Source organism: Vipera ursinii, assembly GCF_947247035.1.
Source record: "Vipera ursinii genome assembly, chromosome: Z".
Classification (NCBI taxonomy): domain Eukaryota; kingdom Metazoa; phylum Chordata; class Lepidosauria; order Squamata; family Viperidae; genus Vipera; species Vipera ursinii.
Genome location: NC_139517.1, coordinates 68,961,038 through 68,972,837, shown reverse-complemented (window position 1 = coordinate 68,972,837; position 11,800 = coordinate 68,961,038). Strand labels below are relative to the sequence as shown.

The 11,800-nt window shown below is 33.2% G+C and overlaps 1 protein-coding gene across 1 annotated transcript in view; it reads right to left on the bottom strand.

The window, feature by feature from the left end:
* Positions 1 to 434: 434 nt before the first annotated feature.
* The window catches only part of AMPH (amphiphysin), a gene marked incomplete at its 5' end in the record, with an annotated part of 111,302 nt that continues 99,936 nt past the window's right edge, over positions 435 to 11,800 (bottom strand). The window contains 6 exons of the mRNA XM_083377580.1: positions 435 to 2,048; positions 2,365 to 2,466; positions 3,151 to 3,423; positions 6,325 to 6,477; positions 7,411 to 7,530; positions 11,346 to 11,396. Of these exons, the coding sequence (XP_083233706.1) occupies positions 1,941 to 2,048; positions 2,365 to 2,466; positions 3,151 to 3,423; positions 6,325 to 6,477; positions 7,411 to 7,530; positions 11,346 to 11,396 (807 nt within the window). The 3' untranslated portion in view covers positions 435 to 1,940. The remainder of the gene's footprint in view (positions 2,049 to 2,364; positions 2,467 to 3,150; positions 3,424 to 6,324; positions 6,478 to 7,410; positions 7,531 to 11,345; positions 11,397 to 11,800) is intronic.

Below are 11,800 nucleotides of genomic sequence, written 5' to 3'. Positions count from 1 at the left end.
TTTGTAACCCTTTCCAGCTTCATGCAAGTCAACAATTCTTGATCGTAGGTCTTCTGAGAGCTCTTCTGAGAGCCACGGTTCACATCAGACAGTGCTTCTTGAGACCAGTAAACCCAAAACAGGTGTGTGTTTTTAAAGGGCAGGACAGCTGTCAGCAACACATCCAATATCATCACACTGATTGGAGTCAAGGTTGGCTCACTCCTGGCTCCAATTAGCTCTTGGAGAAGTCATTAGGCTAGGGGTTCACATACTTTTTCCACCCTGCACTGTGAATGTTTACATGTTACGTTCAATTAAAACATGACAACAGCTAATGTTTGTGTAGTATTATTTTAAGCAGACTGTGTTTTTCTATTGTTGTGACTTACATGACGTTTAGAGTGCATTTTATGGCCAATTCATGTAAAACTCCACATAATCCCAAAGGGTTCACATACTTTTTCTTGCAACTGTATACATACAATAGATAGGTAAGTTTTTTTAAGCCCAGTTTATTAATGTAATGAAATAGACCTAAGGAAAAAATTAATTTCAGTAAGGCTTGATAAACACAAACTGTAAAAGTGACAATGTTGCAAGCCACTGAGCACCATATGCTCATCTGGGCTAACATTTCATTCTTGCTTACTGAACCAGATTTAGCGCTTTGATACAATGAACCATGTATGGTGAAGAACAATAATTTAGTTTAAGGCCAACGAGATGTGCCATAGAATTTAAAAGATGCTGTGCTAATATGTATGAGCATATATAAACATTGAGCTTATGGAGTTGATCATATATTTATTTAAAATGACGCAACACTGAAAAACATAGTTACAGATGTCTTTTTGATACACAATACATGATATTTTGGGGAATTGTTGAATATATATTGGATAAATGCATACCGTGAAAATATCTTAATTCAGAAATGTATTTATTCATCTAGCCATTTTGAAAATACAAAATCTACCACTATAGTTTCCTTATCAGAATAATTTCAACTTACCTATAGTAGATAGATAATGTAGATGTGAACAAGCCATGCCTTCAATTGTGTTTCAACTGCTTTGAAAATGAGTTTGGTAGCTTTTTTGTAATGCTTGAAATGATAATTTTGCATTACAAATGCATATTTTACTATTCAATATTTTGGTAATAGTGCAGCTAGTTTCCTTTTGTAACAGAATTCTTTACTGTAATACCTGATAATAAGAGCAATGTCTGAATGAACAATTTTACATGAAATGACTATAAGTAGGTAAGATATTCGCTAATGCATAAAATCAGTGACAGCCAACCTTCAAAAGTGATAGTGATTCTAATGCATATTACACTCCCTTTTTAATAACTCTAGTAGTCTCCTAAGCTTAACAAATACAAATGTTCTCCAGTTTTTCCTGATTTCATGTCAAATGTTTGTTATTTATGTCACCAATCACTTGTGCTACAGGTTAGTTTCTTAGGATTTTTATGTGCTATGTATGCATACAACACATATGTACATACATACGGAAGAAAGTAACATGGAAAATTTTTGTGGCAGATTTCCCCCCCCCAAACACATTGAAAATAGAATACTTTGATTTCAGTACTACAGGATTACTAATGAAGTCTTCTGCAGTGCATCAACTCAATTCAATACAGTTAGTGCAGAGGAGTTAAGGTTTGGTATTGAGGAGCCTACTCATTTGGATGGGGAAAGATCAAGTTACAGGATCACCATAGCTCTGACAAAGTACAAACAAACCTGTTGCCATATATATGTGAACAAATAAGTACTTTTTCCACATACTGTTTCAGAATATGCTAGCTTTTAATTTCTTGCAATCATGCTCATTTGATAAACTTCAGTTGAATTTTGTCTGAAGTGATAGCTCAACTATGGACTCCTGTATGTTGTAGATGTTCAAACTGAGCTTTCTAGAAGAGGGTGTTGCCTCTGGAGATGGGAATTACTCAAAACGGCTGGTGAAATTTTCAGGGAACAGTCCCTTGTATGTGGATACATCTTTGTATTGAAGCCAATCACATTCCTTAATGCCTGTTAACCAACCTGCTTCCTGAAAGAAAAATAAAACTTTAGTTTTCTAATTATATTTCCATAAGAGCTTCTCATATGTACTGTGTGCATGTAAAAATTATCTTTAGCAATCCTTTTAAAAAAGAGTTAAGTTTAGCAATGCTCCTCCATCTATATTGTGAATGAAAATAAGCTTTTACAGTATGGCCTGTAGTAATTTTAATATACTTTGTTTTTTCACTACAAAACCCTTCTAAAATACTTACTCCTATGAATAAAAATATTCCTGACAGCATTTCAGTTTGCAGTAAAAAGCAAATTTACTTAAAAACTTAATAAAGCCTCTCTGCTGTTACCTGATCTGCTTCTGCTGCTGATGGGATTACCAATACAATATCGCCTCGTTGCAACATAAGTTCATCACTGTTGGCTGCCTCAAAATCATGTAGAGCTTCAACCTAAGAACAGAAACAAGTGTCTATGGATTAATTATATGTGTATAGATATTTTATTTCATCTAATGTTACAAGGCACAATATATCTAAGTACTGTACTGGCTAAGTAAAATATTTCTTTTGTTTCCCTTCTTTGCTATTGAAACAGAATGCTCCAAAAGAATGGACACATCCTAAGCAACCAAGAGTGGCTGTTCATATGTCTCCATATAGGTCCTTTTAATGTTTTTTGGCAACATTTCATGTGTGAGGAAGCTTGAAAAACAAAACTTATAACATTTTGTGGCTACTGTAAGTAAAGGCTATGCAAGTGTTTCTCAACCTTGCCAACCTCAATATGGGAGGCCTTCAACTCCTAGAATTCCTCAGCTCATGCTAGCTGGAGAGTTCTGGGAATTGAAATTCACCCATCTTAAAATTGCCAAGTTTGAGAGATCTTGGTTATATTACAATAAAAAGCTAATAGCTGGTTTTGAGCATGCTACTGAAAATTGCAAAATTTCAAGACAGGAAAGTCTAGTTATAATTACACATTGATCAACAACAATTGTATTGGTACTGAAGCCTGAAGGCTGCATTAAGCCATTGGTATTCATCCCTGGACTTTATCTACATTCTGTGCTACAGTATAGCACGCACGCACATACACATGCACACAGACATGGAATTAATAAATCCTGAAAAAACCTTATAGAGGAAGCCAGGAGGCATGTCATCTGCTGCTGCAGGTTGTTTCTCAGAAGATTCAGGCTGTACTTCTATTATATTTGTTGGCTCACTTATATCATCCGTAGTTTCAAGTGTGGGTACTTCAGTGTTCTGATTACCAACTTCTTCCACAGATTGAGTAACTTGTATCTCATGATCGTCTCCATCTTCATTGTTTGATGCAGGCTCTATAACTACTGAAGGGATGTTACTAAGGTTGTCCTTTGAAGAAAAAAAAGGAAGGTGAAGGGAGGAAGAAAGAAAGGAATATTTTAAATAAAAATATCAATTACTGATACTTAGAAAATGTTCTGGACTTTTAGAGCAACCACTCAAATTCAAACACAGAATGAATTTTTTAAAAAGATGGATACAAGGTGCTTTCCCTATGTGATCCTACCGCTCACTTACCTTTCAAAAATCTCCAGAGCTTGGGTTAGTGAAGGAAGGAAAACTGTTCCATTCCTGGGCCATATGGCATGATCCCAGAAGTGGCCACCATTTTCTGAGTAGCTGCATTGAATTATGATCACTCTGAAAATGGAGGCTACTGACAGGATTCTGCCACATGGCCCAGGAATGAAGAGGCTACTCTGTTTCTTTAACATAAGTTCTGGAAAGGACTAATGCAGAGCTTTCTGCAGTTACATTAGGGAAGCAGAGCAGACCTTTATATTCCTGGCCACAGGATGTGATGCTTTAAGCAGTCATTTTCTGGACAGCTGCATTGAACTGTGGACCCTGAGGAGTGGGAAGGAGAGCATGGAATGTCTCAGTGGGTGAGGAAGGCCCTGTCAGGTCTGGAGAAGAGCCTGCACTAGGCTTTTCAGGGCCTTTCTGGGGAAGGATGAGGGGTTGTAAGTGAGGCAATCACATGGATACTTCATGTAACAGCCATCAAAACCACAATGAACAGGTCCCTTATGGTTGTCTTGCAAGTTTTCCCTGTTACTGGGTGGGTGATTTTTCTTCCTCTGGATTTAAGGAGGAAGCCTGACTACTTTAAAGGAAATATTTGGTTTATTGGCCAATGAAGTGCTTGAATTTTTTAACTCTTTACTGGAACCAGAACCTATTATTGATGGCAAAGAAATCACTCTGGAAACAACTGAGATAGATTCACTGGATTTATAAATGCAATAAATGAATAATCATTTAAAAATGGAAAAAGACATTGTGGATTCCCCTTTCAAATTGGATGTGTAAGAGATTTATTGGTATTTCATAAAAACTACAATTGGACTTGAAAGATTATAAGAATTTTTAAAGAAGAAGAAAAGATACTGGAAGAAAACAAGTTAGAATTTTATTTATGGAACTTAAATATAATTGGGAAGAAGAAGAAAAAGATATAAAATTGTCTGATTATGGTTAAAGAACTAATTCTTATTTCTGGTGATATTGAATCTGGGTTGGAAATGTCTGGTGGAATACTATTACTTTCTGATATCACAAAAAGGTGATTATGTTTGATAAATGTTTAATAGTTTTTAATTTCTTTTTTTTGCAATGTTTAATCATTAAGAGAGATGAGGGCAATTCACACTAAATGGAACAGAAGGCTATATAATTACGTTATTAGGTACTTGTGTGAATTTTTTATGAGAATCTAAGAGATGTAATTGTGTTTTTGAGATTTGATAAGTTGTAAATGAAGCCACTTTTGGATTTTTTGGTGACAAACTAATATAAACATAATTTTTATTTTAGTATTTGGTATTTAGAATTGTATGAGATTATAGATGTAATGTAGACTAAGAATTAGATGTATTTTTTATCTGTATCTATATCAAAGAAAGTCAGAAGCCATTCTTTTTCTTTTTTCTTTACTTTTTTCATTCATTTATATTTCGTCTTTCATCTGATTCTTTTTTTCTATTTTATTGCTTGCTTACTTTTTATTGATGTTTTCAAAAGATACAGTGGGATGGGGGTGGGGAGAGAATTGTACTTCAGTGCTTGCAAGGTTCTGTCACTGTAGCTTTTCAATAAATATAATTAACTCATTTGGCTGTGATTTCTATATTATCTTGCAAGGCCAATAAATAGTTTGATTCTTGCAAGATTGATATTAGCCTTGCTAGGTAGTCTAGGCAAGAAACTTAATCAGAAGTACCAGGTCCATATTTATTGTATGGTTGTAAGATTACATTAACAGACTTTCAAGTCTGAAAGTACCTGTTCACTTTTACTTTCCTAAAAACTATCTAATTTTCATGCTTTCAGCAACCTCAGACTCCAATTTCATTTATCAGATTATTGTGTAAACTGCAGGGTTTTTTCTTGACTCACAAGGTCATTCCCACATATTACAAATACTCAGCTTTGTATAATAAAGATGAGATCTAATAATATAGGATTCACAGGATTTTACTAGTTTGGGGCTAAAACCCCACATATCTGCTTAATAGAAAGTTTATTTAATATTATAATTTTTGCTAAGACAAAGATTTCAACTCTATAAAATACACAGTTTTAAATAGTACATTATGTTTGCTGCTTTGAAGATTTTGTTAGAATGTGAATGGAAATATAGGAGATAGAACAGTAATATTAATTTTTTGGTTCTTAACACAGGATTTTTAAGGTAATATTTCTGAAACACACATATCACAATCATTATACATAGAAGCATTATTGTAAATTAACCTGAAATATTACTTTTACCTTATAGACTTGTTACCTTATACTATTGATTTTTAAAAAAACGGCCCTAAAGAATTTTTGTTACCTTGCTAAAATAAATGTGTGTCATGTTGGACTTGAAAAATATTCTGAAATCTAAACAACACAATTTAAAATAATACAGGCTATAAACTTGATTTTTTTTAAAAAAAAAATCACAATTATTAGCTGATTTAATTTTTAAAAACCTTCAGTTTTAAAACACATTATTACACCATCATGCATAAATTCAGGCTAGAGTTTAACAGTCCTAATTGCACAATTATTCTAAAACTACTGGAGTGATTACAGAGGAATGTCGAAGAGAATTCTCAACACCTCAATTCTCAATACCTCACTCAATAGTTCCCAGAATTCTTGAGGCAGGCCATGATCAAATTTGGGGATTTGTGGCAGAGTTAAAACCATGAATTTTCAAAATTATGCTGGAAGGGAAAGAGGGAAAAAAGGTTTGTCCTTTGGTAGTACCTGGATGTCTTCTGCTTTTCCTTCAATGTAATCTATGCTGCTTTCAATAACTGCTATTTCATCAGTAACAGCAACTTCACCACCTTCATTTGTAGAAGTGGCATCAACACACTCAGTTTCAGTAGGATTTTCAATTACTGAGTCCATCTGCAACTAATAAGAAAGGTAAAACTTTTTGTTATTCACATAGATCCTTTTTAATAATATATCCAATCCTATAATAAATAAAAGAGCTTTTAAAAGAAAGTGCAGACAAAATCCTGGGAGAAAGGTTTACCTATGATTTTCAGTGGAAATATGTCTTTTGCCATCAGTATACTAAGAGGATGCCTCTCAGTGCCAGTTGCTGGAAGCTATAGCATATATTTCTCCTTTGCAACACTAAGGTACGATTTGCTAGATAGTCTTCTGGAGATTTATTGATTCATTTATTTACACATATATACACATTTCAATTTATCCTACAATCCTGGTATTTCCTGGTGATTCAAATATTAACCACAACCAACTCTGCTTACATGATGTGCAAATAAGGAGATATCCTATGCAGTTATCATAAGCAACTGATGTTGAATTGTAACATGCTATGGATTAAAAACAAAAGAATGGTGAGCAAATTAGGAAGCAAAGGATATTTCATATTGTGAAATGATTTTGATGATTTATGGTAATGCAAGAAAAATACCATTTCTTTAATTCTCAGAGTTGCTGTTTATGTATAAATCCCAGCAACTATGAAGTATAAAACAAAAATAAAAGAAAAACTTTACACATGTTTATAAACAAGTGGGTTTGATTATGTGGTTTTGCCTACCATCCTGACTTCTTTACCCTACCCAATGCCCCTGATGCTTAGAATGAGATTTGAACATTGGTCTTGGTGGGACAGGTCCAATCCTCTCATCAAATAGTAAAGACCCAAGTGAAGATTTTCCCTACTGGTTGTATCTATAATAATTAGTGATAATCAATTCTAAAATCACTTCAGAATATGATAGCGAACCAAGTAGATGAAATGAGAAGTGTAAATAAATGAAAACAATTACATGGATTAGCATGACGGTACATAGAATGCCAATTACTCACCACAGTTTCAGCTGTGGAGTTATCAGCCTCCAGAGCCTGTGCTTCTGGCTTGGTATCAGAGGCAGCCATATTGATGTCTTCCTCTGCCTGAATTTCCAGAGGTGGAGCTTCTGCTTCAGCCTTTAATTAGGAAAAGCAGATAAAGCTTAATGTCTGGATTCACACTATCTGATGAATCCTAAACCTGGAATAATCAAATATAATTGCAGTGCTGATCATCATGTTCTGTTCTAACAATCAAATCATACATAATAGAGGAGTACAGAGATGGTGCTGAAGAAAATACACAACAGTTAATGAAATATGAGCTTAGCCCAGAAAACAGAAAATTGTAAGAAAGAAACTTTATATTGCTCCACCTTAATTCTATTTGATATAGTTTTTATCTATTTTTATCAATAGAGTTCTAGTATTTCTATTTCCTATTTGAAAGGAGAGACAACTATAGTGCGATTGAAAATGAGTGTGTAGTGTTTTTTCCTTCAAATCCAAAACAGTGTTGGAGGACATGGGAATGTACAAAGCAGTTGCTCAATTTCTGAAAAAGGGATAAATGATTTTCAGGAGTGCTGTAAACATTAGCAAATAGTAAATATTGATGGTAGTGACTTAACAGGTTCTTTCATATTAATATAACTGCTTTGTCAGATATTCTGGAATACAAGCAGGCAGGGTTTTTTAGAAGAACTTAATGGCTACTCTGAATTTTGACAACTGCTGGGATAACGCTGATTAGTTATTGCAAGGGTCATGAAAGCATATAAAGAAATAAGGATGTTTGTGAAATTGTGCAGTAGGGCCCAAATAAAATAACTTTTTCTGTGAAACACTAAGAAACATAACAGAATATTCTTAGATTAAAACAAAAAATAAAGTTCAGTGGAGCATAATGCTCACTGGAATAGCAGTTTAATGTGCTTATAAGTAAAGAAGCAATGTTTCTTGACTACAAGTCTAATGGGTAAGCTCAAAAGCTTTTGAAGTACTATAGTCAATGCAAAAACCTCATAGGAAGCTGACACAAGACTAGGGATACATTCAACCATCTCTTTAAAAAAATCAGCAGCTGAGAAAAATGAGAAACTATTTCAGTAAAAACATGAACAAAATAAATTATTGCTAAATAAATCCAAAAAGTCAAACAGATAAGGGAAACTCAAAACTCCATATATGTAGATGGCATATTCATGAAAATCTATATTTCTTGCTGAAGTAAAATTAAAAATTCGACAACATTTACAATTATTCATCTTCAGGACAGAACATTTTGGTTGCAATATTTCAGACAATTTACCCTCTGATAGATTCTCCAAATGGTGTATTTAGAAATTAAGATGCTGGATTTCTCCCAATATATCATGAGATGATCTGGTCAAAATGAAATATGATGAAGTTCTTGGGCTCAAAGAAAAAGGGACACAAATCCAGGATTAGGTGGCAGAGCTACCAGGAAGAATTAGAAGGCCATCCACGCTGGTAATTGTCAAAAGAACAATGAGCAGTAGAAACAATGAAAATAAATATAGAATGATGAGGAAGCACAGAAATTGGAAGACATTTACTGTCTCCACTGAAATAGAAGAAAACAGTTGATGGCCCACGTTGCAAAGAGATTCAGTCTTAGCCGATCCTCTCGATGGACATCTGGAAACTACAGCTGGATATCACTCCCAATCATGGGGCAATGAGCCCATATCAGCATCCACTTGGATGTGCACCTGAATAACCAGAAATTTTATTGCCAGATGCAGTTCCATAGTCATATAGGTTTTGGCAAGAGAGTAATAATTTGGTAATACATTGGTTATTCAGATATCATAACTTAATTCCAGTATTCTGAAAAACATACAGTTCATATTTATCAAGTTAATACCAAAATATTTTATTTTTATCTCAATCCTGAAACCCATTTTAACACTGATTCTAATTGATCGTATATCATGATGTTTTTGTTAGTATCTTTGGTTTTTTGTTTATTAATCCTAAAATCAGCCTTGTAAGCCGCCCTGAGTCTTCGGAGAAGGGCGGGATATAAATGGAATTTTTATATATATATATATAGTAGGAATCCTTGTTGTGGGGTCTTTTGGGGAGATCGTACACAGTGTTGTTAAATTTCCATTTACAATAATTTGTGCTTTCTGTAACATTTATCAATTTTTCTCATTTTAAAAAGTTCTCATGAAAATTGAAAGCTTCTAGAACTGTAAGTAAAAAGGGATAACCAACATTATCTTTGCATCTAAAAAGATTAATGCAACTTGTTTTTCATTATGCTGTTCCAAATACTCTATAAGGTCAAAAGCTGTGTTCACGTTACTTTTTAGTTGTCATTTAGGTAAAAATCCATGATGGTTTTAATAAATAAATCTTGTAAAATTATTTTCAATCTATTTATCCAATATTGTTGTAATCTGTCTTTGCATGTCTATGAATCATAGGAAATTTTATTTTTTGATGTCACACTGGTTTTTTTTCCAGGGAAATGTCTTTTATAGAAACATGAGTAGTACTGATGGAAAGTTTTTCAACAGCCATGTTATTTGATAAACCATATCTCGTTCTTGGAGCTTCAGCCAACCATTTCCATGGTTTATTTATAAATTTAAAATTCTTTTGTTTGGTATAATTCAATTTAGGTTCCATTTCTTTTACTGTAGATAGATAACTGCTGCTGTACCGGTAAGAGTTTAATTTGACATGAAATTCAAGTCTTTGATGGCAATTGCGGGTGTTTTCTCTTGTGCCTTCTTCCTCAGTTTACTACAGTATTGTACAAAATAGCCCCTAATAACAGCTTTATTTGTATTCAAAATTGTTTTTAGTGCTATTCCTTTGTTTTTCTCAAAAATACTATTACAGAAATTATTACATAAAAAATGGGGTTGTATGTAGCTTTGGGGGTGGGGGGGTTGTCATAAGTTTAAACAGCGGTTAAGTGACTGGTCATATATGAAGGACTATCTGTATAAAGAAGTGACTTCCAACCTCATCACAACAAGTATAAAGAAATTTAATAATTTTTCGTTTCCTATGCAGTTGCAGGGAGATACCTCTTAATTTCATATCTCATTCCTCATTTATAAGCAAATTCATAAACATAAACTTTTCACTCCAGGTGTCAGCAAAAAGTCCATAAAGTGTTTGATATCTCTTCAATTCTTCTTCATACCATCATACAGATTTATTCAAGGCTTTAATAAGCCTCTTTTGTAGATACAACAACAAAACATTTTCCAGATTATTTTCTTGGTTTATCATTTATTGTTGTCTTTTTAATTTACATTTTAAAACTTTTACCAGGTTTTATTTGGATATCCTTTTCCAAATGATTCTTTTGGCATTCATTTGTACTTTCATTATTGTCTTGTCAGATAAAATGTGTTCCATATCTGTCATTCCTTCACTGACATCTTTTAGATATAGTCCATCCATAAAAGCAGACGTTATTGCTGGAATTACTGGTATTGTAGTTACCGGTACTAACTTCTGGGTCTATTCTTCAAATATTTTCTTTAATATTACTGTTATAATGTTATGTGTCATTTTGTAAGTTCCAGTATTAACTCACACTAAGAAGAGGCTTGTATTTTTTTTCCTGCTTAGAATCTTTAGTCTCCTCTAGTATCAAGTTTTTAAAATTATCACTTCTCTATGTTATTATGCAGGATAGCCAAAATTTCACAATAAAAGTAAATATTCCAAATTTATCTGGACTAACCCGTTTATAACTTTCTTAGATTAAAATTTTATTTAGCTTTTTACTAAATACTTTAAGCTATTAGGCTTAAAATTAAGTTTCTTTGTTGAACACATCCTATGAACATTTTTTAAACTTCTTGTTCTGAAAGTCTCTAATAACTTTAAGATGGCTATTTCCAAAAATGATTAGAAAGTGAGTTTAATACAAGTTGATACAAAAAGCAACAACTTACCATACTATCTGTAACATCCTGACTTGGCTGCATTGAAAACAGGGAGGTGTCCTGAGAACATACATATACGTAGAAAAGATAAATCCAGAAGATTATTTAAGCATCAGCATTTAAAAACCTACTAAAATTTATGTACAAAAACTATGACAAAACTATTCCCCAAAACATACAATTCTAATTTTGTCTTCTTATTTAATTTAACATTTTCCCAGCATTTGATAATCGACATCATTTTTTTATGGTTCTTGGTGAGTTTAGCAAGCTTCTAGTATGGAAGCTGGGAGCTGAGATTTGCAAAAACATTCCTTCCAGAATTAAACTGACTTTGTAATCAAATGTGGCACTCTAAATTAATACTATAAAGCTTGTTGTAGGACATTAAAACTTTTCTATTATATTTTTTTATTAAACAGCAGCTTTAATTCAATGCCATTCATTATTATAGCATTTTTACA